This window comes from Thamnophis sirtalis, unplaced genomic scaffold, assembly GCF_051295495.1.
Source record: "Thamnophis sirtalis isolate CommonGarterSnake01/CBP01778 unplaced genomic scaffold, rThaSir2_p1.2 scaffold_15, whole genome shotgun sequence".
In the NCBI taxonomy this organism is placed as follows: Eukaryota; Metazoa; Chordata; class Lepidosauria; order Squamata; family Natricidae; genus Thamnophis; species Thamnophis sirtalis.
In genome coordinates this window covers 36,096,577-36,124,326 of record NW_028261395.1, presented here as the reverse complement: position 1 = coordinate 36,124,326, position 27,750 = coordinate 36,096,577, and the positions used below count along the sequence as shown (strand labels likewise).

The following is a 27,750-nucleotide window of genomic DNA, read 5'->3' as shown; positions in this document are numbered from 1 at the left end:
AAAGAACTTATCAAAGTTTTATTTTATTCTGGCAATTTTACTTCCCTTTACTTACAACTCTCAAGAAACTTTGGAGTAATTTCAATTATGACTGAAATCCATTATTGTACAAGGATAATGAATGTAAAAAGGTGGCATGGCAGAGACACAGCTGCCATCAAGTTTTTGAGCTCACCACACCCATTGGATGACCTTATCACATGCTATTGGGTATGTCAACAAATGAAAACCTAGCTTTCTTTAAAATATGTTGATAGACAGAAAGGTGCGAGTGATTTTAATTTCCTATCTCCTGCTGTACTAGCCTACATTAAACTGGGTGTGATGATAGGTAAAGCTTTCCTAAGGAAGAAAAATAGCCGTGATTTTTCAATCTATAGAGTATAGGCTTCTACATCACTATGTTGTCACCTGCCAGTAGGGCTGGCAGCAGATTCAGACAGTGAGAAGGTTGGGGAGGAACATGGGCCAGTCCTAGAGTCTGGGAAAGGCTCTGATAAGGGGTCTATGTCAGAGGCAGAGAGGGGGCCAGAGCCGTATGCCAGTTAGCAGATGCCTTCAGAGTCAGGCATCAGTGAAGCAGACGAACAGTGGAGCCTGTTCCCAAGGCGCGCATGCGCAGAGTTGCTACATGAAGGGAACAAATAAGGAACAAGGGTCAACTTGGGAGTGAGGCCACAGGTGGACAATGAATGGCCCCTCCCAGAGGGAATAAAAGAGGAGTGGAGTTTGCAGGAGACAATTAGTTCATTTTAACTGGTTCCTGGCTCTCTGAGATTCCTTGCCAAGTTTTGCAGATATCGGCCTGTCAGCTCTCCAAGCCAGATAAGGTCTGTGACTGTAAATCCTCCCTTGAAAGACTTTGCTGGATGTGAATGAGCAGAATTCACAGTCAATTAATAAAAGGGCTTTATGTCGGCTGCAGTCAGTTTGCTTCAGGCTCTTGGGAAACCTCCGTCAGAGCACAACAATCCTAAGTTCTGCCTACCTTGGTTTAAAAGAAAATCAAGCAATTCCAGCATTTCCCTATCTGCCCCTTCCATGAAGCCAGGCAATGCAAGAAACAGTGCGGAAGAGAAATGCATGAGGAAACAAATTTCCAATAGATTGTGTAAGAACAGGCTTTATTAAAACTGACAACCACAGGCAACTTCCCCTGCACCTACTTAATACTGCTAAACAGGATTACAGACTAAAGAATCCGAGAGACAGATATTGACACATGACCGATTTATAATGAATTTGCAATACTGGTGCCTATTTCAAGGTATGACCTTACAGTAAACAAATATGAAGCGTCCACAAAAAGATGGGTTTTCCCATATTAATTGGATACGGAGGGCAGGTTACGTTGGTCATGATACTTTCTGGCAGGTTAAGATGCAGGAGCTACCTTTACAATCTGTAGTATATAGTATATGGGGTGAGCCCTTTAGGCTAGTGTGTTTGCAACTTGCTCTATGAAACTGGCCAAGTTGATGTCCCGTTCAGATAAACCAGCACACTCGTGTGTACTTAAGGTTATGTGAACCTGAAAAAAACAAAAACAAAATGCCCAATTAATACAGTAGTTAGGAGAACGCATAGCAGCATGTTCTTGAAAGAGCTAAAAGATCATTTTTTAAAGTCCCAAATGATATAAAAAAATAGTAACTTCATTTGTTGCTGGCCTGAGTGCTTAACAATGAAATTTAAAACACTCTGTCCCCATCAGGATTAGGGAAGTCGGTCACTGGTATAGAAGAGGGGCTTTTTAAAAAAAAGAGTTACATTGCAATTGGTAGATTGAGGCACTACTACAAACTCCTTCCATATCAACTGGGAGCCAATTCACACCCCTCTCGTTGCATTATAAGACTGTTGTTAATTGTGAAGTTGTGTCCGACCCATTGTGACCCCATGGACAACATTCCTCCAGGCCTTCCTGTCCTCCACCATCCTCTGGAATCCATTTAAGCTTACACCTACTGCTTTGGTGACTCCATCCAGCCACCTCATTCTCTGTCGGCCCCTTCTTTTGCCCTCAGTCGTTCCCAGCATTAGATTCTTCTCCAGTGAATCCTTCCTTCTCATTAGGTGGCCAAAGTATTTCAGTTTCCTCTTCAGGATCTGGCCTTCTAAAGAGCGGCCAGAGTTGATCTCCTCTAGGACTGACTGGTTGGATCGCCTTGTAGCCCAAGGGACTCGCAGGAGTCTTCTCCAGCACCATCGTTCAAAGGCCTCCATTCTTTGGCTCTCAGCCTTCCTTATGGTCCAACTTTTGCAATCATACATTGCCACTGGGAACACCATAGCCTTGAAGAGGCACTTTTGTTGGCAGGGTGTAGCATTATAAGACTAGTAGTTGCTTAATCATACTTATATCAGAATATGATATAATACTTCCGATAAGGTTTAAATACCCACTCCACGCACATCCCACTTCTTTGCACAAATATAATCTCTTGTACAGGTTTGGGCACCTAGAAAGGTGCAAGACACTGTTTAATGGCCTTATGCTACAATTGGCTTATATAATTAAAATAACTTTATCTAAGCTTGAACAGGAAGCCAGTTTCAGGTTGTGATAAAACATCTTGACTAGAAGTTGGGGGCACTAGAACCAGGTTTAGTGACCTGGAGCTGGTCATTCTCTTTCAGACCTAGGAAGAAGACAATGGGAAACGTCCAAACAATCCTCATCATCTCCATTTAACGTCCCCATAAACCCTTGTGGGTGGAGTCCGGGCAACTGAATGGAGCTAGCAGAGTATTTTAATGGCCGGATGCCCTTCCTGTTGCCAGTGTGGAGTTTTGTACAGCAGATATATTCTCAGTGTGCCAAGAGAGAGAAATATCTGCCTCTACCTAGGATCGAACTCGCAACCCACTGTGAGGCGAGAGCTCCAGCTCTAGGCCACCGCATCACTCTACTTCCAAACAATATCACCCAAGAAAACTGCCAGAATCACTCAAAGCCCCCCCACCAAAAAGTGCTTGAACAGCTCTCATCTCTTACTTTGTTGTAAACATTAAACCATTCAGGATGATGATCCAGTTTTTCTGCTTGTAGAGCTACTCTGGTCATAAATCCAAAGGCCTGTTCAAAAGATTCAAGGGTTTTAGAAAAAGACAAACAAAGAAGGGAAACTCCACACAGGTTCCATACTAATAAGACATATAAGCTACTTGTTAATATTGCCACAGCTGAAAGATAGCACTCCATAAATCACACAATTAAGGGTCTATTGGTATACCTCTACACACTCCAAGGCAGACAGCATTTAGTTTCTCATGTTTGTGCAAAAATGCAGACTGAGAAAAGACTTAATCTAAGTAAAGCCCACGGTTACATCACAAAACCGCGGTAGACTAAAGCGCGCTCGACGAAAGCGCGTACCTGACGTCATCACAGCGCGACGAAAACATCACGCTGTGAGCGGTAAAGTTAAAATTAACGCGAAAACCTTACCCTAACCCCCCCAAACCTAACCCTAAACCTAACCCTAACCCTTAACCTAACCCTAAACCTAACCCTTAACCTAACGCTAAACCTAACGCTCACCCTTAACCTAACCCTAAACCTAACCCTTACCTTTACGTGAATCGGCTTGCTTTAAAAGCGCTTTTTAAAGCGCCCTTTTTTCTCCGCGGTCGTATTTGTCGCGCTGCTGATGACGTCAGGTACGCGCTTTAATCGGGCGCGCTTTAGTGGACCGCGGTTTTGTCGTGCCACGAAAGCCCACAGCTTACATGGCCATTGATGTGGGCGGCTGGGAGTTGTAGTTCAGTAATATCTACAGTTCTGCGAGAGTGCTGCTTCTTAAGATCAGAGTTGGTATGGAGAGGAATTCAATCCTTGTCTCCAAAGGAAAATTCATGCTATGCAATTACTTCCATGCTTGTCAGGAAAAGGCCTCTAATGGGTGCAAACAAGTAAGTTGGGGGAAGAAAACACGATTTCACTGAGGGCCGCATCAGGATTGTGTTTGACCCAGGGGGGATTGTGGCCATAGTGGGCATGGCCAGCTTGACATCACTCGTGTTGGGAGTGCCTGTGGTGGCCCAAGTGGCGCAAGTGAAAGCAGGTTCCTGAGTTCCAGGACAGCCTCCTGCAACTCTGCCAGCAAAAACGGAGCATGTGGCTCTCCTGAGCTCCATTTTTGCTAGCAGAGGCACCGCGGGCTGGTCCTTCGCTGTTTGCCCCCCCCCCCCGGGCCAGATCTAAGCACCCTGCAGGCAGATCCAGCCCCCGGCCTTGAGTTTGACACTCCTGAAGTAAGAGATGGGATTGCCAGACACAAACAGATGTTTTGAGTCTTTTCCTCACCAGCATGGCAGAGAAAAAGGAAAATCTCCATGCACCTTTCTTGATTCTAAGCATTTGGTATCCTCTCCAACCTTTTGGGATGGAGTGAAAACATAATTAGGGCTGGACCTGAGGCTATTCGCATTTGCATGCAAGGATCATTCAGACAGCAAATGCAGTTGGATTTCAGAGTCATTCTTTGCAGCTCCTGACTCTACAAAGCTATTGTAGCACCAGCAGGCAAGAACTATGCTCCTTTTGCTCTACCACATGAGGATCGAAGCAATCTTGGCATCCTACGTAAAGAATATCTATGCAGATTCTCAATCATCCCAGGTCATGGTTGTCCCAAAAGTGTTCTGAAGATGTTTCTTGGATGGTCAGGCACATACTACCATATGTGGTGGCCGTGCCAAAAAACAAAAGAATATTGGAAAATTCAAAGGTGGCTGATACGGGAAATAGAATTCAAACCAGAACTATTTATTCTGGGAATCCTAAACGATCAACATAACAAAGGTGGGGGGAGGTAATCTACTGGTATTGGACCTGGGTACTTGAGAGACCGCCTCCTGCCAATTACCTCCAATAGACCAATTAGATCCCACAGATTAGGCCTCCTCCGAATTCCATCCACTGGCCAATGCCGTCTGGCGACCACTCAGAGGAAGGCCTTCTCTGTGGCTGCCCCGGCCCTTTGGAACGAACTCCCCGTGGAGATTCGAACCCTCACCACCCTCCAGGCCTTCTGCAAAGCCCTTAAAACCTGGCTGTTCCGACAGGCCTGGGGCTAATGAGCTTTGTCCCCTCTTGAATGGTATGGTTGTTGTGTGTTTTTAAATTGTGGCATTGTTTTTGTTCGTTTTCTTTTTTTTTCCTTATTTGTACCCCCCCCCCCCTTGACTTGAGTTGTGAGCCGCCCTGAGTCCCCTTCGGGGAAAAGGACGGCATAGAAATATAATAAATTCAATTGAATTCAATTCAATTTACTCAATAATACATATTATTACAGTAGCAAGAATGGCCTTTGCCCAAAACTGGAAAAACAGGAAGAGGAAATAATTAGGAAAATTTGATTTGTGCTGAAATGGATAAATTGATGTGGGAATTGAAGAAAGACGAATCAGAATAGTATAAGATCTGGGATAAATTTTATCGATGGTTGGGACAAAAAAGGAAAGACCCCAAATAAGCAATGACTAAGATTTATAACATGGAGATTAGAATTCTGTATTCAATCATAACAGTGAAAATATACAAGAAAAGAACAAAGCAACATGGAAATATGATCTCCTTATATTTGTGCATACTGAATTAGACCAATTGTAAATAAGCATGGTGGTTTATAATATTTAACTTTATATTCTAGTATGTATGGCAAAGACATTGCCAGGATGGTTACACTGTGTCCAGTGTTTTAATGTGTGTTTAATAAAAACTTTTGAATAAAAACAATGTTTCTTAGAAGAGAAGCAAAACCTTTTCAAACAAAAAAACTAAGGAAGTCCAGTTGCCTTTTGAAAAAAGCACCTTTGGAACTACATAAACTGAAGCACTGGCAAGCATTAACCCACAGACCCTCTTACACATGTCAAGCGTTGCGACACTGCGGGGTTAGGAAATGAGCATATTTGCAGCTTGTTGTGTTCTGGGATTTGCATCTTAACTGAGCCTACTGTTAAATCAGTGTATAGAGCTGCGCATTCGGTCATTGTTCCCAACCCCTGCATAAGCCTGATTTTCTCAAAATAAAATATAGAAAAGTGCTTTTGTACCCGATTAAAATCCTTGAAATGGAACTCCTTGTAGATAGCATCTCTGCCTTCCACCTCATTCCATCCTACTGCTCTGAGATTTGGCAGGAGCTGTTCTCTTTCTTCTCCGCTCAGTCGGTGAGCTTTTCCTGCCTAGGAGAAAATGGAGAAAGCCTCTGCAACAAACACCGAGATAAACCCATCTCTAAGCACAAACAATATGTCCATTCAGACGGATCTAGAGCAGGGATGTCAAACTCGATTTCACTGAGGGCTGCATCAGGGTTGTGTTTGATCTCAGGGTGGGTGTGGCTGGGCTGGGCCTGGCCCTCTGCCAGCAAAAGGAAGTTTGGGGGCCACACACAGCCTGTCTGGGCCCTGTTTTTGGCCATGACGGCCTCCTGCAGCCCTCTCCTAGCAAAAATGGAGCTCAGGTAGGCCGTATACAGCCCTGCGGGCCCTGTTCTTGGCTGGGATCGACTCTTGTAGCCCTTGCACCCTCTCCCCCGGCTCTGTTTTTGCTGGCAGGAGGCTGTCGCAGCCAAAAATGGAGCTTGGGAGGGCTGCACATAGTCCTCCCGTGGTCCGTTTTTGTTGGCAGAGGCACCATGGGCCGGTCCTTGGCTGTTTCCAGGGCAACCCTGTGGGCCATATCTAAACACCACGCAGGCCGGATCCGGCCTACAGGCCTTGAGTTTGACACCCCTGATCGAGAGCATCAGATCTAGAGGGTTTTTTAAAAAAAATCTTCAGAAATCAATCTCGTAAACAGCTACTTAGAGAAATATAGAGCACTCCAAGAAGTTCCATAACTGACTTGGGAAGATGATGGGAGATGTGGTCCAGCACACAGAGAAGGCACAAGTTGGGGAAAAGCTATCCTGCACTGGCTGCACACACTGCCATTAATTTGACGCCAAATATGTCATTCAATACAGGTTTCGACTTGCTACCACAATTGCAACCAGAATTTCGGCTGCTAAGCACGGTGGTTGTTAAAGAGAATCACATCCAATTTTACTACCTTTTTGCTGTTAAGTGAATCATGCAGACAATAGTGAATCCAGATTCCCCCACTGACTTTACTTGCCAGAAGCCAGCTGGGGAGGTCTCAAGCTGTGATTGCATGACCACAGGATGCTACAGCCATTGACTGAAGTGGTATAGGGTTTCCTGCCTGAGCAGGGGTTGGACTAGAAGACTTCTAAGGTCCCTTCCAACTCTGTCATTCTATTTTATTTCTGTTCTGTTCTGTCCCGTCCTATCTCCATACCTATCCCTATTCCTATTCTATTCTCATGCTGGTTGTCAACCACCCAAATTTTCTTCATATGATTGCAGAGAGGCTCCCGATTCCACCACAAAATCGCAGAGGACAAAATCGCGCTCGACGAAAGTGCGCATTTGACGTCATCACAGCGCGACGAAAACATCGCGCTGTGATAGAAAAATGTAAAAATAAAGCTAAAACCTTACCCTAACCCCCCCAAACCTAACCCTAACCCTAACCCTTAACCTAACCCTAAACCTAACCGTTAACGTAACGCTAAACCTAACGCTAACCCTTAACCTAACGCTAAACCTAACGCTAACGCTCTAAACCTAACCCTAACCCTTAACCTAACCCTAACCCTAAACCTAACCCTTACCTTTATGTGAATCGGCTTGCTTTAATTTTAATTTTATTTCCATTTTTAATTTTTTTCGTCGCGCTGTGATGACGTCACATGCGCGCTTTCGTCGAGCGCGATTTTGTCCTCTGCGCTTTGGACGGGTCACGGAGGCTCCCAACAGTCACAAGGGCAAGGTTATAAGTCACTCTTTTCCAGTGCTGTTGTAACTTTGAATAGCTGCTTAACAAATGGTTGTAAGTCGGGAACTACCATGTAGAACGTGTAAAGTTGCCATGCAGCAGAAAAAAACCCGACTAATTTTCATTGCTCAATTCTACCAACAGAGATAATCTTTATGGCCATGCTAAATTTTTAACTCAGATTAATAGCTATGATAATTTACACTGATAATGTTACATAGTTTGGGAGTTGGCTGCAATGGACTTGGATCTTAAATAAAATGCTTTTTAAAAGCAGAGCGCTCCTCTCAAGAGAAATGGCTAACTAGAAGACAACCCACATTTACATAAAAGGCAGAAACCAAACCTTAATAAAGCAGCTTTCTTCTTAGTTAATGGTTAAAGGCTGTTGCATCATTAATCCCTGTCCTTTAAAATTCTGTGGATATTGGGAGGAGCACATGGTGACAAATAGGAGCATGCCAGCAGTTCTTACTGGTTTCCATATTGTCAGTTGGAAGGACAATTGTGCAATAGGTTTGGACACTCTTTGATGAATGCTAATGCAAAGCAAAGCAAACGAGATCAAAGGGAGAATAATTCGGTCTGGATCTGACACAACATTTTTTAACTTTCTTCCCTGAGGTTTCCCCCTCACACACTAGTTCCCCGACTCTAGGATGTGGTAGTCATCTCCGTTTCAAAGCCGAAGAGCCAGCGCTGTCCGAAGACGTCTCCGTGGTCATGTGGCCGGCATGATTAAAAGTCGAAGGCGCACGGAACGCTGTTACCTTTCCACCAAAGGTGGTTTCTATTTTTCTACTTGCATTTTTACATGCTGTCAAACTGCTAGGCTGGTAGAAGCTGGGACAAGTAATGGGAGCTCACTCTGTTACGTGGCGCTAGGGATCCGAACCGCCAAACTGTCGACTTTTCTGATCGACAAGCTCAGCTGAGCCACCGCATCCTTTCTTCTGTTCTATTTTGTCCTTCAAAATATTCTGAGAGTTCCCCAAATAATTCTTTGCATGTTTTTCCTTAAAACCTCACTTTTGACATGCTTAATGGATGCTACATTCAGCAGCACTTCAGCAAATTGAAGGCGTTCTGGATAAACACTGTGCAGCGCAATAAACCTCCAGCCACTGCCCTTTTACTGAGATCACCTGATAAGCGGGTTCCTGGTATCTTAGCGACACTGATAAGGCTTTTAGAGAAAGAGACAGACAAGGTTTATGTCCGCCTGTGATCTCACCCACGCTTTTATTACTGGGTAACTAAAAGTGAGGCAATGGGGGAAAATAACGGAGAGTTAATATTATAAGAATGGATTTCAGACCATCGTGCTCAGAATAAGATTGAAGTCAGTGCATTCTGGACATCACATAACCACAGAGCCTGGCCGTCTATCTTTGCACTTATTAAATGCTGCAGCTTTTTCTTGAGTTAGCTTTGGTTAAATCGGTCTTATTAGTTTTAAAACAATTTAATACAGGTAGTCCTTGCCTTAAAGGTAAAGGTTCCCCTCGCACATATGTGCTAGTCGTTCCCAACTCTAGGGGGCGGTGCTCATCTCCATTTCTAAGCCGAAGAGCCAGCGGCGTCCGAAGACGTCTCTGTGGTCATGTAGCCAACATGACTAAAGGCCGAAGGAACAAGGAATACTGTTACCTTCCCACCAAAGGTGGCCCCTATTTTTCTACTTGCATTTTTACATGCTTTTGAACTGCTAGGTTGGCAGAAGCTGGGACAAGTAACAGCTCACTCCATTATGCAGTGCTAGGGATTCGAACCGCCGAACTGTTGGCCTTTCTGATTGACAAGCTCAGCGTCTTAGCCACTGAGCCACCTCGCCCCTTTCTTGAGTTACCTTTGGTTAAATCTGTTTTATTAGTTTTAAAAACAATTTAATACGGGTAGTCTCAGCCTTAGAACCGTTCATTTAGCAGGCTTCTGAAGTTACGGCATTGACAAAAATTATTATTAAAAAAAAAAAGTTATCATGACCATTGCAACATGGGCATCCCCACTGTCATGTGGTCAAAATTTTGCCACTTGGCAAGTGGCTTGTTTTGGCGATGGTTCTCGCATCTTTTTGGGGTCACGTGATCACCATCTGTGACCTCCCCAGCTGGCTTCTGACAAGCGAAGTCCAAGAGAGAAGCCACATTCGCTGAACGACCTATCTGATTCACTTAGCAACCGCATGATTCATTTAGCAATTGTTGAAAAAAGATCCTAAGATGAAAGCCACTTAACAACTGCTTTACAATGGAAGTTCTGTCCCAATTGTGGCTTGTGAGTCAAGGGCTACATTTTAATCTTTGTAGTAAGCTTCCCAGTTTAAGTCCAGCCGTGAAATTGCATCACAGTTTTTCAAAGCCGTAGGCTGGTCCATGATCAAGATCAGGGGTATCAAAGTCGCGACTCGTGGGCGGAATGCGTCATGCGCTGCTCACATCCATCCCCGGTTTAGCAAAGGGGGGAAAAGTTGTGATATGTCACGTGACGACGGGAGTTTGACACCCCTGATCAAGATGGATAAATTAAGAATGAAAATAAAAACAGACCTTCATTTAAGAGTTTTCTTTTGAGATGAACTAGCTTTCCATACAATACAAAGAATCTATACATGTAAAAATGGCTGTATGTGTGTGTGTGTATGTATGTTCCAGCATAACTCTGGAATGCCTCGAGCAATTTCAACCAAACTTGGTACACAGATGACTTACTCTCTGGAGACAAATACTGTGGGGATAAGACACCCCTAACACCCCTTGGGGTGTGTGTTCTGTTACGATACAGCCTGTTGTGCTTTCAAGTGGCTTCTACTGTACTGCCATTTGCTGCTTGCACAAATGAGGATGCGTATGCTTGCTTGCACGCTTGCCTGCTGTTTCTGCGGCCCAGTTGCAAACCCCTTCATAGCACACTAGTGGGTTGGGAACCCTTGGTCTAAGATACCTAAAAGGCACCCCCAAGTCTGAATATAAACTTGGGCTAGGAACGGAAACCATGCACCCTCAATGGATGAAGCTCCCATTCTGGGCTGCTAAGCCAACTGGTGTGATCAGATTTCCACAACCCTCAATTCAGCAAAGAACAGTATAGGGTCTCCTACTTGAGCAGGGGGTTGGACTAGAAAATCTCCAAGGTCCTTTCTGAGTCTGTTATTCTGCTATTTCACCCAAGGCTGTCCCACATTACTCCATACATTACTAATAAGGACTGAAATTCCATTTATCTTCTTTTGTCTTTTCTTCTGGGATATGTAGGGTTTTCTGACTGGTATAGCTTGCTTGCCTAGCCCACCATCCTTTGGCACCAGGTTGACAATCCCTGATCCCAGAAATGTAGTCAACAGGCATTTAATTTGTGTGAGTATTTTCCTTTTGTTTGCAGACTCAAAGTTCATCTCAAAACTGCTTTACACCCCCTGCTAATAGCCACATGCCCTTGTTTTCCCCCCACCAATCCAAACCAGCCACATTTCCCTGGGTAAGATTTCGATTTGCATTTTTTTGAAAATTTCACCATATGTGCCTTTGATGACAACACATGCCACTCACAAATTGCACAGAGGTTTGAAAGAACACATGCAACCAATTACAGTAAGCTGCGGAAAAAGAGTTAAGCAGGGAGGGGACCAATTCAAGACTGGGCAGAGTCGTGTAGGTGCCAGACGCACGAGAAAAGCAACAGAGGCCGAGAACATCTGCTCTTGCATCCAGGAGAAAACAGCTGGAAATTTACCCAAGGTATAGCAATTCCTTTCTGGCTGCAAAGGGAGCAGCATTAATGTTACCCATCTCCCTTAAACTCTTTAGGTCTGAACATATCTCTGACACCCCTCCCCCATCCTAGAAAACAGCTGGTTAGAATAGAATAACAGAGTTGGAAGGAACCTTGGAGGTCTTCTAGTCCAACCCAGGCAGGAAACCCTACGCCACTTCAGACAAATGGTTGTCCAACATTTATTTTATTTACTTATTTATTTTGTCAAGCATGTTTTAGAAAACATATATAGTATAAACATGATTTTGTATACATGAAATGGATACGAATGAAAAACATTAGGACGTGGATGGTAAGCATGTTGGTGCGCTTATGCACTCCCCTTACAAACCTCTTCTTCTTAAAAACATCCAGTTTTGGAGCATTTACAACTTCTGGAGGCAAGTTGTTCACTGATTAATTGTTCTGTCAGGAAATGTCTCCTTAGTTCTAGATTGCTTCTCTCTGATTAATTTCTACCTCCGGTAGAGCTTTTTGCTCTACCCTCAGGTGCTTGGAGAATAGTTTGACTCCCTCTTCTTTGTGGCAGCCCCTGAGATATCTGAACACTGCTATCATGTCTCCCTTGGTCCTTCTTTTCATTAAACTAGACATACTCAAACATATATTCTTCATATGTTTTAGCCTCCAGTCCCCTCATCCTCTTGGTTGCTCTTCTCTGCACTCTTTCTAGTCTCTCCACATTGTTTACATTGTGGTGATCAAAACTGGATGCAGCATCCCAAGTGTGGCCTTACCAAGGGATTATAAAGTGGTATTAACACTTCACATGAAGTTCTTCCTGGAAGTTTTGCCATAAAAATCCCCAAGGTGCTTTTTCTTTTTTCAAGAGGCAACTGGACTTTCCAGTTTTATTTTCTTTGAAGACATTTTACCTTTCATCCAAGAAGCTTCTTCATCTCTGACCAGATGGTGGGGGAATGGAAGGATTTATACTCCTTGCAGACAGCTGATCATTCACATTTTTTTAGTGAGTCGTTGAGGCCACCTGGAGGTTTATTTGTGTCCTCAGGGTCACCTGAGTAGTGCAAATGGGTTTGGAGTCTTCTTGGAACTGTTGAGAGGATTGTGTTGTAGACGGGAGATAGATGATTTTGTATCCCTCTCCTTCTGTTGAGAGAGGCCTGTTCAATGTTGACCCCTCTATCAAACCAGCTGTCCTCTCTGTCCAAAATGTGGACTTTGCTCTCTTCAAAAGTGTGGCCTTTGTCTTTTAAATGCAGTCCCTCTGCAAATGACCAGCTGTCTGCAAAGAGTATCTAAATCCTTCCATTCCCCACCATCCAGTCAGAGCTGAAGAAGCTTCTTGAGAAGCCAAGCATCTTCAAAAGAAAAACCCAGAAAGTCCAATAGTCTCTTTGGGGAGAGGATGGGGAGCACCTTTGGGATAACCATGACCTGGATGACTGAGAATCCCCATAGATATTTTTCAATTAAAAAAATAAATAAAACGTGTGTCATTTTATTCTATTTTACATATTTATGTATTAAATTATATTGTATCTTCTCCTATAGATATTTTTCAATTAAAAAAACCATAAAACGTGTGTCGTTTTATTCTATTTTACATATTTATGTAATAAATTATATTTTATCTTCTCCTATAACTAATTAAAAAAAAAACCCCAACAACAACTAGATCTGCCTGCCAAATGAATTAATCTCCTTGGCTGCGATTTGATAGGACGCCTCCCGGTGCGTTTCCCCCACTTTGCAGGTCCGCCCCTCCGTCCCTCCTGCCTTCCCGGAGTAAAGTCGTAGTTGGGAAGATGCGCCGCTCTTGCAAGAGACCTCGGGAAGCTTAGGCGGTGAGAGATACAGACCGACAAAGACAGACAGACAGACAGCCATAATAGAAAATAAGAGACGGGTAGAGATAGACGGAGAGGCGCAGGCGACCAGCGCAAACTCGATCTCAGCCACTTGTATAGGGTTTCCTGCCTGAGCAGAGGGTTGGACTAGATGACCTCCAAGGTCCCTTCCAACTCTGTTATACTGTGCCTCCTACACTTTCCCTTTCGCCGGGCTGAGTTCGGATTAAGAATTAACCAAGAGCTTCCAAGATTCCTCCCACCACCACCATCTCAGCCCTAATGCTTCTCCCGGGGGGTGCGGCTTGCAACTTTCTCTCCCCCCCCCCGCCCCTCAGCACCGCCAAAAGCTCTTCGGAACTCACCATGGCTGGCAAATCGCGGAGCGCAAAAGCCAGGAAAGCGCCGGTGATTTCCAGGGCAGCTCGGGAAGGCGGAGGAAAGGCTCGGACCAATGCGCTGCAGGCGGAGGTGGGGCGGGTCGGAGGGCTCAGTTCCCTCCGTGGAAGAGAGGCCGAACGCAGGCGTGCTGTAATGAGAAGGCTGCCCGGCAGTCTTTGGTCTCGGGATTGGGGGAAGCTCCCGGACGTCTGGCCGCTTGAGGCTCCTACCCGCCCCTGTCTGGGGATGAAGGGATCCTGCAATCCCCAAGGATCTCGGGAAGATCAAAGCGATCCGAGTTTTCCTCCCTCGGTGCGAGACCTGCTCGGCCTTATTTTATTTTATTTTATTTTATTTTATTTTATTATTTTATTTTATTATTTTATTTTATTATTTTATTTTATTATTTTATTTTATTATTTTATTTTATTATTTTATTTTATTATTTTATTTTATTATTTTATTTTATTATTTTATTTTATTATTTTATTTTATTATTTTATTTTATTATTTTATTTTATTATTTTATTTTATTATTTTATTTTATTATTTTATTTTATTATTTTATTTTATTATTTTGTTTTATTATTTTATTTTATTATCAACATGTACAAGGAAACAGGTATTAGTACAGGCATGGACAAGATTGCATGAGATTGGTACAAATAGATGGATATAAATGTATAACATGGCCATGAGCACAGGAAATGGGTACAAATCAATGGGGACAGTAGGACAGGGATGCCGGTGCGCTTATGCATGCCCCTTAGGGACCCTTTAGGACAGTGTTTCTCAACCTTGGCAACTTGAAGATGTCCGGACTTCAACTCCCAGAATTCTCCAGCCAGCGAATGATACACTTGGAAAAGTGCTTTGTTTTCTGTAACCCTGATTCAAGAAGATACACTTGGAGAAGTGCTTTGATTTCTGTAACCCTGATTCGTAGAGACTTTGGAAAAAGTGCTTTGCTTTCGTTTTGTTCAACTTGTGTTGCCGTAAGAGAGATTTGTTTTGTATTCTGTTATCTGGTCAGAGACTGTATTTATGTTATTTTTGGGCTCGAAGCCAGTCTGAGCTGAGAACTGATAAAGAAAGTTCCTTTTAAGTTTGTTTGCCTGTCCTCTGTTTAACGAACGGAGAAGGGGGGACAGAACACTTAGCATTAGCACTTAGACTTATATACCGCTTCACCGTGCTTTACGGCCCTCTCTAAGTGGTTTACAGAGGCAGCCTATTTCCCCCAACAATCTGGGTCCTCATTTTACCCACCTCAGAAGGATGGAAGGCTGAGTCAGCCTTGAGCCTGGTGAGATTCGAACTGCTAAATTGCAGGCAGCTGGCCGTCAGCAGAAGTAGCCTGCAGTACTGCATTCTAACCACTGCGCCACCTCTGCTCTAAAGGTGGACTCTTAGGATTCTAAGTCCAATTAAGTGTTGTTCCTAAAGAAATTGGGAAAGAAAAATCACATTAAATGTCTGCTCCGGTTCACCTTTGAACAAAGCACAACAAAATGACTCCATATGGACACTTGGAAAGTGATCAGATGAAACACAACGGAGGAAACCTTTCTGAACTCTTGCAGCTGATTGGAAACCATGTCCCCAGAATTTAGTCTATAATAGTTAAGCTTGTGAGGTGTGATGGCTCAGCGGTTAAAGATGCTGAGCTTGTTGGCTGGAAAGCCAACAGCCCCGGGTTCAAGACCCAATCGCTGTGTGATGGGATGAGCTCCTGTTACTTGCCCTGGCTCCTGCTTGCCTGGCAGCTTGAAAGCATGCAAGTGCTAGTATAGATCCATTTCAAGCTATTTAGCTCTCATCAGCTAGCCATACCCTTCTGGGATTCAAACCTGGGCTACCTGCATATTAGGTAGTAAATTGTTCTGACCCAGGCTTCCTTAGAAAGCAAGAAGGAAAGTTTTGGTCCCGACAAAACCTCTTTTATTTACACGACTGTGAATTCCTTTCATTCATACATGATTTCATTGTTGCATGATTTATATATTGCCAACCCAACCCTTAGAATTATATTCCTTGCTTTGATAAACCAAGGCTTTATCAAACAGTCTTTAAAAGGAATGTTTATCCACACGCACCTTATCTCATTTGGAGCGCTGCAAGATAACGAGATTCCAAACACAGGGCAAAGCAAATCTTGACACAGAGTCTCTTATAATTACAAACAGAACTTTCCACTCTTGACACCACCAAATGAAGGAATTGTTTCCTGCAAAAGCCCACTCCCCATTCGTTCCTCGTTTGTTTCCTATGGGAGGAGCCACTCACCTCCAAGGTGTGGCTTTACTCTTAAGTTGACCCTAACTTTCTTAGTTGTTCTTGTCTTCCGGCAGCTCTGCACATGCACACACTAGGAACAGGCTCCATCTGTTCTTCTGCCTCTCTGCCTCCGACACAATCCTTCATCTGAGCTTTCCTCAACTCCCAGGACTGGCCCATGTTCCTCCCCAACCTCCTCACTGTCCAACTCTACTGCCAGCTCTGCTGGCCATCGGTGGGCCACAACATAGATGTATTAACCTCTAAGCTTGAATCCCCATCAGGGCATAGCTAGCTGATGAGAACTAGATAGCTTGAAAAAGAACTATGCTAGTCTCCCTTTATTTCTTTGTTGTTAAACATCAATTCAACACAAAAATAGTTTGTCGCAAAAGCAACTGCCTGCAACTGGATTGGGGCTGAAAGGCAAAAGCTGAAGCAGTATGCGCCATCCCATAATTGCGTAGACCAGGTTGCCCCGATAAGACTGGTCTCGCTGGAAAAACACTTAAAGGAAATCATTCAATTAAAAGTGAAGTAGATGTTTTCAGCCAAAAGATTTTAGAGTTGATTTCCCAGGAAGAAAGACAAAAGTTTTTGCCTTAATTGTTGATGAAGCCAAGGAATTGTCTGTGCAGGAAGAAATATCACTTCTTCTCCATTGTTGCTACAGTGGGAATATGTTTGACCAATTTGTCCCTGGATACTGTTTAATTTATGAGATTTATAAAGAACACCTTAGTCTATTGTGGCACAGAAACAAAAACTTGCCTAGCGCAAACCAGGGATGGTGACAACACAATGAGCTCAACCCTAAGTGGCATAGTACTGCAAGCAAAATGGTGAGACAAATTCTTGGTACTCATTATTACCACCAAGGCTTGAACGCAACAAATTGATAGTTGTAAAAAAACATACCGTATTTTTCGGAGTATAAAACATACCTTTTTCCCTCAAAAAAGAGGCTGAAAATCTGGGTGTGTCTTATACACTAAATACAGTATTTTTGCTTCCTAAAACCCCACCCCCTTCACCAAAATGACCATGCATAGCTTTCCGGAGGCTTTCATAGTGCTCCTAGGGGCTGGGGAAGGCAGAAATGAGCAAATAAGCCAGTTTTTTGCTTGTTTTTGCTCCCCCCCCCCCGGAGCACTCTATAAGCCTCCTAAAGACTATTCATGTCCCTTTTTTGGAAAAAAAAACGGGCCCATTTTCACAAAAAAAACGGGCCGTTTTGGGAGGTTTGCAGAGTGCAAAAACTTTTCTTAAAATTTGCCTCTTCAAAACCTTGGTGCATTTTATACTCTGGTATGTCTTATACTCCGAAAAATACGATAGATCTTTTTAACAAGTATGTGTTTTTGTCAAGTTCCTTTGCGTATTTATGTTTCACTGAATTGTAAGAAGAAAATGGGAACACAATTATTGAAAAATGTGTCAGACACCCACTGGGTATGTCAGACGGCATTATGTTTAGCTGTTGAAGTCAACACCTTGTGTAGTTTTACAATCCCTGAATTTAATCAACGACTCTTGAGACTCTGTTTTGTTTTAGAGAAGCGCTTCTTGAATTTAAAATAGTATCAGATTGTGGTGTGGCTCAAGTTCGTTTTCTTATTGACTCTTTGACAAATTGCCAGATTTGAGAGGGTCCACGAGAAGAATTTTAACAGAATTATAACTGAGGATAAGGCTGTTGCAGAAGAACTTTCTATCAACCTGCACAGAAAGAGAATTTGCTATATATTTTCCAAATTTCCAAACTATGCTCTGATTGAACTCAATACAGTTGAAAGTATCGTATTTTTCGAAGTATAAGACGCACCGGAGTATAAGATGCACCAAGATTTTGAAGAGACAAATTAAAAAAAAGTTTTTGCACTCTGCAGACCTCCCCAAAATGACCCGATTTTCACGAAAACGGGCCCGTTTTTTTCAAAAAGGCATGAATAGCTTTTAGGAGGCTTATAGAGTGCTCCTGGGTATTCTATTTTATTTTTCTTTATGTACACTGAGAGCATATTCACCAAAGACAAATTCCTTGTGTGTTTAGGAGTTTAGCTTCTCTCTCTTGAAAATGTAGGCTACCATAAGGCATTATAATGCAGGCTAGCCTTAGCTTTCAAACAGTTCATTTAGTGACCAAAGTTGCAATGGCATTGAAAAAGGGATTGATGACCATTTTTCACACTTAGCGACCATTTTCACACTTAGCGACCGGTGCAGCATCCTCATGGTCACGTGATCAAAATTTTGATGTTTGGCAACAGTTACAATTTATATTTGTAAATTGTAGTTATGTTGAAATAAAAAAATATTACAATACTATTTTTGCGTTGTATGAAAATTTTTGTTGCCCCCCCCCCCCCAGTCAAAGGTGTCCCTCTTTACCAATCTGAAAATCTGGTCACCTTATCCTGGGGGCTGGGAGGGGGCAAAATTGAGCAAAAATGACCCATTTTTCACTCATTTCTGCCCTCCCCAGTCCCGGAGCACTCTGAAAGCCTCCTAAAGGCTACGCATGGCCAATTTGGTGAAGGGGACGGGGCTTCAGGAGGCCAAAAATGCTGTATTCAGTGTATAAGACGCACCCAGATTTTCAGCCTCTTTTTTGAGGGAAAATACTCTGAAAAATACAGTATGTTTCAAAAAACTTTTAAAAGTCAAAGTTCTATTTGTGATTCAGTAAGCCCTCAACATTCAGTAAACTTAAATGATGATTTGCAGACACTGCTAGCGTTTTCATGCCCACACTAAATGAAGAATATTTGAGGAAAATGTATTTTCAGACTTTGAAATCATTGCAATGTAAAGACTGGCCAATGGAATTCTATTTAGTCAAGTCTTCATTTGTTGTTGAAAAATTGTGCTGTTCCACCTGTTTAAACCTATACGGTTGTCTGTTGTATTTTACTTAGTTATGCTTATTTTAGAGTTTTTCCTCCTACTTTTTTCCTTTGTTATACTAAAGCAATAAAATTAAAAAAGAGTTGTTTGAGGAATGTGTGAGTGATGAATACTTAAGACACATTGCCACAATGGCAATAGAAAAGAATGTCTTCAAACTTCTTATCCTAAAGCAGTGATTAAATGTCTTGAAAAATTGCATAAGAACTGGCATATCTCTGCCTGCTTCTGTCTGTCCTTCAGTCAGTCAATTTGTCTGTCTCTCTGTCTCTTTCTATGTGTATCTACATATCTATCTATCTATCTATCTATCTATCTATCTATCTATCTATCTATCTATCTATCTATCTATCTATCTATCTATCTATCTATCTATCTATCTATCTATCTATCATCTATCTATCTATCTCTATCTGTCTTTTTATCCATCATCTGTTTGTCTGTCTGTCTGTCCGCCCACCTACCCACCCACCTACCCACCCACCTATCTTTATCAGTGTCTTGTCTGTCTGTCTATCTGTCTGTCTGTCTGTCTGTAATTTATCCATCATCTATCTGTCTGTCTATCTACCCAACCCAGCCTTTTTTCTACTCCCTCACTCTAACTTAGAGTTTAGCGTTTTAGAGTTTAGAGTTTTATTTCATTTGTATGCCACCCTTTTCTCTGAAGGGACTCAAGGCGGCTCACAACTCAAGCAAGGGAAGGGGGATACAGACCGTTGACAACAACACAAAACAATACATAATTAAAAAGCGCAACAATCATACCATTCGAGATAGGGGCAATGATTCTTTAGCCCCAGGCCTGTTGGAACAGCCAGGTTTTAAGGGCTATGCGGAAGGCCTGGAGGGTGGTGAGGGTGCGAATCTCCACGGGGAGTTCGTTCCAGAGGGTCGGAGCAGCAACAGAGAAGGCTCTCCTCCGGGTAGTCGCCAGTTGACACTGGCCGGCGGATGGAATTCGGAGGAGGCCTACTCTGTGGGATCTAATCGGTCTGGTGGAGGTAATTGGCAGCAGGCGGTCTCTCAAGTACCCAGGTCCAGTACCATGAAGGGCTTTATAAGTGACGACTAGCGCCTTGAAGCGTATCCGGAGACCAATAGGCAGCCAGTGCAGCTCACGGAGGATAGGTGTTACGTGGGTGAACCGAGGTGCACCCACAATCGCTCGCGCGGCTGCATTCTGGACAAGCTGAAGGGCTGCCCCATGTAGAGCACGTTGCACTAGTCCAGTCTGGAGGTCACAAGGGCACGAGTGACTGTTGTGAGAGCCTCCTGGTTCAGGTAGGGACGCAACTGGTGCACCCATCTGATCCATTCCATTAGCTACACATTTGGATAAAAACTAGCATATCTTAGCTTTCTAACCTGGGTAATAAGGTTAGAGATAATGTCTTGTCTCATTTTTATCTTTTTTCCTCTGATAATCAGGTACCGAATTCCTAGCTGCATCTGCACTAAGATAAACTCAGAGGGAAGCATCTGTATTTTTAGAGAAAAAAAAACTTCATAGTGTATTTTGTTCAGTGTAATTTGTACATAAAATATTTATCTTGTTAGAAAACATTTTTTTGGAGTTGTTTTCATGTCATAATGTAGAATTGGGTTGCTTTATGTTTGCATGCATAAGAGATTCAATCTGATTCCTTAACTCTGGGAGCACTTTGCTCTCTTTCCGCCTGCCTGTGGGTGTGCTGATTAAAATAAATTAATATATTAAAAACCTCTGCCTTAATATCTTTGTTTCATTGGGGAAAAGAGGAAGGTGTGAATGAAAACAATGCGCAACCTCTCTATTGATTCAACAGAGTGATTTTAAGGAGAAATGCTCCAGGAGAAATGTCGATTCGAGAGAAGCTATATCAGTGATGACTAACTTTTTGTCGTTGAGTGCCAAAAGCGTGCACACGAGCCGTTGTGCATGCCTGCACCCAGAATGCTATGTGTGTGACAGATCGTCCTCAGTCCCACACCCCTGTGCAGCCCCCCCCCCGTGCCCTGTTTGGGGCCTAGTAGTCCTCCCTGCAGACTCCTGGTCCTGGGACCAAAAATGGGCCGCATGGGGGGAGGGACGCACCACGCCCCCCCACACCTTGTTTTGGGCCTAGTAGGCCTCCGTGCAGCCTCCTGGGACCAAAACATGGGCCACACGGAGGGTGGGGGAGAAACACCACGTCCCCCTCACCCTGTTTTGGGCCTAGTAGGTCTCCATGCAGCCTCCTGGGACCAAAAAATGGGTCTTCTAGTCCAACCCCCTGCTCAGGCAGGAAACCCTATAGCCTCCCAGTCAAATGATTGTCCAATCTCCAATTTAGTTTGTCAAACATGTACAAGATAACAGATATAAGTATGTGAGGGTTTGAGGCTGTAATAATGGAATCAGGTAGAACATTCCAGGCATTGACCACTCTGTTGCTGAAGTCGTATTTTCTGCAATCAGGTTTGAAGTGATTAACCTTGGTGTTGTATCTATTTTGTGCGCATGTATTACTGTGGTTGAAGCTGAAGCAGTTGTTTACAAGTAGGACGTTGTAGCAGACAATTTTATGTACTATGCTTAGGTCAGACTGTAGGCGGCGTAGTTCCAGGTTGTCTAAGCCCAAAATTTTGACCTTGTTGGCATAAGAGATTCTATTGTGAGCAGAGGAGTAGAGGACTCTTCTCATGCAAGCAAGAAGAGTCCTTTGGACTCACTCAATTGTATTAATGTCCATTATACAGTGTGGATTCCAGGCAGATGAGCTGTATTCGAGAATTGGTCTAGCAAAGGTTTTGCATGCCCTGGTTGGCAGTGCAATGTTACCAGAGGAGAAGCTTCACAAAATTAGGTTAACAACTCTTCATTTTGTTGGATAGGGCCCATTGTTCAAATCTGTCAAGAACTTTTCGGCTCCTGAGCTTATCCCCCAAGGTGTTGGCTATTCCTGCCAGCTTAGTGTCATCTGCAGATTTGTTGAGTTCCCCGATAGAAAAGCATCTGTCACCATCCCAGAGGGAAATGAAGGAAGAGGGAGTATTAAACTCATTTAGCCAAAATACACCACTTCCATTCCCTGCTATTAAATTTCATACCCAGTGATTTATATGAAATTGAGTGGAGTCAGGCATTAATTATCTCCTTCACATACGTTGTTGCACCTCGTCTTGGTAGTTCCCGGGCAAAACTAACTGAAAATTCAAGAGGGGCTCAAGAAAAGCAAAGAAATGGGATTAGGAAGGAGTGGGGCTGCCTTTTCAGGACAAAGTTCAACTCACTAGAGTTTATATACTGTATCAGTGGTGAGATTCAGCCGGTTTGTCCGAACTGGTAGCTAACTTTTTGTGCAATGCGACAAATCAGCTGAATAGCATGCTTCACCTCTCCCCTCCCAGGCCTTTGCTGATGGCTTCATGGCACTTTGATGACAGAGAATGAGGTGGCTGGATGGAGTCACCGAAGCAGTCGACGTGAGCTTAAATGGACTCCAGAGGATGGTAGAGAACAGGAAGGCCCTGTCCATGGGGTCACGATGGGTTGGACATGACTTTGCAATGAACAACAGCAACTGACTATTTCATTTATATGTCAGCCCTCTCAGACAAAGCAGGCAACAGACCAGATTCGCGAATTCTACTTTATTGTAGGGCTAACATTAACAGAACCGTGAAGGTCGGATTGTACAAATCTCTTGCCTCTCTTTTTACAACTCGGTAATTTAGGGAGGTTCCTTTCTGAGTTTCTTCCTCCAACCATTATGCAGCTGTGGGCTCCCCTACATCTTATCTGACTACTTATCTGACTAGAGCCGAGGTGGCTCAGTGGTTAGGGTGCACTACTGCAGGCCACTTCAGCTGACTGTGATCTGCAGTTCAGCAGTTCAAATCTCACCGGCTCAATATAAGTCTAATAAATAAATAAATAAATAAATAAATAAATAAATAAATAAATAAATAAATAAATAAATAAATAAATAAATAAATAAATAAATAAATAAATAAATAAATAAATAAATAAATAAATAAATAAATAAATAAATAAATAAATAAATAAATAAATAAATAAATAAATAAATAAATAAATAAATAAATAAATAAATAAATAAATAAATAAATAAATAAATAATAAATAAATACTTATCGTGGGAGGGCCTTCTCTGTAGCTGCACCGGCCTTGTGGAACGAGCTACCTGCTGAGATCCGGACCCTCACCACTCTCCCGGCCTTCCGTAAAGCGACCAAGACCTGGCTGTTCCGGCAGGCCTGGGGCTGTTGATTATTTCCAGCCCCAGTCGATGGAATGGATGTTGCATAGTTTTTAATTCTATATTTTTAAATATTTTTAAATGCTTTATTTTTTATTTGTTGTGAGCCGCCCAGAGTCCCTAGGGAGTGGGCGGCATACAAGTCCTATAAATAAATAAATAAATAAATAAATAAATAAATAAATAAATATTCCTGAAGCAGCATCCCTTCCTCCTATCTCCCAAGGTCCTAACTCCACACCATTACAATCTCTGTCTTTTCATAAATTAATGCTAAAGACAATGCTGCATAGAAAAAAAAAAGGGCTATTGTTTCTGTCTGATGCAATGTGGATGACCACAAGATGGCAGCAAAAGGATATTAAAAAGAACTTCATTCAATTTGCTGCCCTCTTTTGATAATATTGAATTTTGCAGCCCTGATTAGAGGTGGGTTCCTACCGGTTCCGACTGGTTCGGCCAAGTAGGTAGTAACTTGGCCGGACACCCCCCCCCCAACCCGGTTCTATCGGCAGCACCGTAGGCACCACCATCTTGTTTTGGCTTCTGCGCATGCACAAAAGCTTTTTTTTATTACTGCACATGAGCAAGTAGTGCGCATCAAATGTGCATGCACTCACAACGTGCCCCTGAGCGAAACGGGAGTAACAGAAGCCAGAAACCAGCCCCTGGCCCAGATGTGTCAGCCTTAAAAAAAATAAATCTCCACATGACAACTCTACCAGTGTAGTATAGCACTGAATCTGTTTTCTATCCCTTGTTTTCAGTCCTATCTTGTAAAACAGCATCAGACAACTCTGCTATAACTTCAGTGCAACAGCTTTTCAGCCATTATAGGTAGTCCTTGACTTACAACAGTTCATTTAGTAACCGTTCGAAGTTACAACGGCATTGAAGAATGTGACTTATGACCGTTTTTCACACTTACGACTTTTGTGGTCATAAGTGATCAAAATTCAGATGCTTGAAAACTGGTTCATATTTATGACCATTCATAAGTATGAAATGATTCATATTTATGACCGCTGTTGTGTCCCAAGGTCATGTGATCAGTTTTTGCGACTTTCTCACAAGTAAACTTAATGGGGAAGCCAGATTCACTTAACAATCAGGTTAATAACTTTCCGTAGTGATTCCCTTAACAACTGTGGCAAGAAAGGTCATAAAATGGGGCAGAAACACATGTCTCACTTAACAACACAAAATTTGCGCTCAATTGTGGTCGTAAGTTGAGGACTACCTGTATTATGTCTCCCCTTGACCTTTTCTTTTCTAGATGAAATGATTATACCTTTTCACCTATATTTCAGGATTGCTCTTCCGTTATACCTCGATTTGTCAGTACCTTTAAAATATGACTTTTATCATTGAATATCATATCCATAGATAACCTGTGTCAGGCAGAATGGAACAGAATTTTTATTGCTGTTCTCTTTCTGTTAAAACAATCCGAGATTCCATCAATGCAATTTATTGTACTCTTTCAGCTGGTGCTTCACACAGCTGGCTTTTTTTTCACCCTACAACCCTACTTGCAAGTGAAATGTTATTGCATACTTTCCCCTTTCAGGAGAACTTCTATATTGTACTGGGTGGGCGTGTCCATGGTGGGCATGGCCTACTCGACCTCCTGTACCACGATGTGTGTGTGTGTGTGTGTGTTTCATCTTCCCCAGGCTCTGAAGATTTTCCTTGAGCCTCTGGGAGGGCGAAAACTGCCTCCCCTGGGCTCCGGAGGCCTTCCGAGAGGCTTGTTTTTCGCCCTCTCTGAGCCTCCACACGGGCCCTGCACTTACCTTCCATCCAAAATGGCCCATGTGGAGTCTCCTACGAGGGTGGGAGGGGCGGGACAGGGTGGGTGGGACCAGCCTGGGGTGGGATTTGGAGATTCTCCGAACTGGCCATAATGTTAGCTACGGGTTGTCCTGAAGTTGGGCGAACCTGTAGCAGCCCACCCCTGTATCATACTATCTGAAACAGGGCCTTGTGGAAAGGAAACCACAAAATAGATTTGGGCAGGAAAGAAGAAGCTACTACACACCAGCTACTAGTCTTCTTCTGATTTGTCTTCCTACCATCCAAGACTAGTACACTGTACACTGTGTACACTAGTACACTGTCTCTTCAACAAACTACAATTAGTATACCACAGCCTGTTAAATGAATGATGAAAACAAGGTATCTTCTCCTGGCGCACAGCCCAAATTTATTCCTCTAGTCTCCAAAAACATTGACATTGAAGGTGCTTCCTAGGACAGTAATGGTGAACCTTTTCGGCCCCAAGGGCCCCAAGCAGAACACGCGTGCATGGGTGTGCACCAGAAACCCAAGACCAGCTGGCCAATGCACGCATACCTGTCTTTTGGCCATTTTCCCCGCTGTTTTGGGGCCGTTTGGGGGTGATTTGGGGGGTGTTTTCATGCTGGTTTTGGCCTGAAATATGGCCCTAAAATGTCTGTCCCATAGCCAGAAAACAGCCCAAGAAAATGGCCATTTCCAGCGCTCCAGTGCCCGCGAAGACCAGCTGGCCAGTGCACACTGGAAACTGGAAGAGCGGTTGGCAATGGCGTACATGCCCACAGAAAGGGCTCAAGTGCCACCACTGGCACACATGCCATGTCATGGTCCTAGAAGGTGAACTTGATTGCAACAATACTAGAGGAAGCAATGTTTAGGATCTGTCCAAACTGTTTTGTTTTTTTAAAAGAGGAAGAATATTATTTGAAATCATTTGAGCAGACTGTGTAGCGAGTCAACCATAAGAATAATGTTAAATGGGGGAAAAAATAGGCAGAGAAAAAGCGTCTTGCTTCCCAGAAACTTGAATCAAAGTGGATCCCCTAAGAAATTTCAAGACAAAAGGATTTTGGTTTTGTATTTCTAGCAAGTTGTGACTGTTATTTTTTCTTTACGTGCAGAATTTTCATCGTCTCATTTTATTATAAGATCCAGGTTTACAAGTGTGATGTTGTTGAAATGACCCTGTAGAATTGCCACAGCCTGTACTTACCCTCATGCTGATGAATATAACAGATGTAGAAATTCTCTCCACTGAATCATAAGTGGGTTAAAACATCAGGCCATATTTGCAAATTATACAGCTATTTTTTTCCTACGTTGGAAAATGGTCAGGTTCTTAGCGTATTCATGCCTTTTATTTTAATATATTAATGGCTTCACAGTGTGAAGTCAATCCTTGATCCATAAGATTTTCCAACGTTTAAAAGCATTTGCATGCAAATTACTACAGGGTGTGGGTCTGCGGTAGGGCAATGCTCCTGTTCAAATTCTCCTTGAATTTACAACTTTTTAAACAGCGTGGACAAAGAATAGAATAGAATAGAATTCTTTATTGGCCAAGTGTGATTGGACACACAAGGAATTTGTCTTTGGTGCATATGCTCTCAGTGTACATAAAGAAAAATAAAATAGAATACATTCATCAAGAATCATAAGATAAAACACTTAGTGATAGTCATAGGTTACTAATAAGCAATCAAATCCTACTAGGAAACAAATAAAACAATATAAATCATCAAGATACAAGCAACATGGCTATAGTCATAAGTGGGAAGAGATAGATACTAGGAAGGATGAGAAGAATAATGTAATGTAATAGTAATGCAGACTTAAGTAAATAGTTTGACAGTGTTGTGGGAATCAGTTGTTTAGCAAGAGTGATGGCATTCGGGGAAAAAATTGTCCTTGTGTCTAGTTGCACTGGTGTGCAGTGCCCTATAGCATTGTTTTGAGGGTAGAAGTTGAAACAATTTATGTCCAGGATGTGAGGGGTCTGTAGATATTTTCATAGCCCACTTTTTCATTTGGTATACAGGTCCTTGATGGAAGGTAGGTTGGTAGCAATTGTTTTTTTCTTCTGCAGTTCTAATTATTGGTTGAAGTCTGAGTTATGCTGGAAAAGATTAAACCTCTCTTGAGTCAAACTGTATTTGTGATAGTCTCATCGACGTTGTTTTTTTCTAAAAACCTTTTAGAGACAATGTGGAAATGATTGACTTTGCTTTCTTTGCAACTTTACAAGTGCTCCACAATCTTGTTGTTCCTTAGTGGTCTCTCATCATAAAATTTCATTTTTATAGGCATAGACCACAGAGCAGAAAGTTCTTGCTTAACCCTCTTAGCTTCCAACTCCTGACAAAGGCAACCAAATTGTGTACTGCCTTAGTAGGCAGGAATAAGCCAGCTGGGAATTGTCAAAATTATAGGCCTCACACTGGTGGGACGGGGGGGGGGGGGGGAGACTGCCTTGCAGCTCCACATGGCACATATCATTGCATATATCAGTGTTTTTCAACCTTTTTTGTGCAAAGGCACACTTTTTTCATGAAAAAAATCACGAGGCACACCACCATTAGAAAATGTTAAATTTTTTTAACTCTGTGCCTATATTGACTATAGGCGGGTGTTTTTCCCACGGCACACCTTACACTATGTCACGGCACACTAGTGTGCCACGGCACAGTGGTTGAAAAACACTGGCATA

The 27,750-nt window shown here is 42.8% G+C and overlaps 1 protein-coding gene across 1 annotated transcript; it reads right to left on the bottom strand.

Moving 5' to 3' along the window:
* Positions 1-1,096: 1,096 nt before the first annotated feature.
* On the bottom strand, positions 1,097-13,947 carry PCBD1 (pterin-4 alpha-carbinolamine dehydratase 1). Its single transcript, XM_087702359.1, has 4 exons — positions 13,806-13,947; positions 6,064-6,195; positions 2,999-3,079; positions 1,097-1,531 (listed from the first exon to the last, which is right to left on the bottom strand). The coding sequence occupies exons 1-4, from the start codon at positions 13,806-13,808 to the stop codon at positions 1,433-1,435; spliced, it is 315 nt and encodes a 104-aa protein (XP_087558485.1). The 5' UTR covers positions 13,809-13,947; the 3' UTR covers positions 1,097-1,432.
* Positions 13,948-27,750: the final 13,803 nt, after the last annotated feature.

Excerpts from the sequence above, each read along its gene's own strand:
- PCBD1 (XM_087702359.1), bottom strand. Across the intron at positions 3,080-6,063 it reads ATTTCAAGGATTTTAATCGG|GCCTTTGGATTTATGACCAG; the intron begins GTACAAAAGCAC and ends TCTTTTGAACAG. Across the intron at positions 1,532-2,998 it reads GGTTTAATGTTTACAACAAA|GTTCACATAACCTTAAGTAC; the intron begins GTAAGAGATGAG and ends TGTTTTTTTCAG.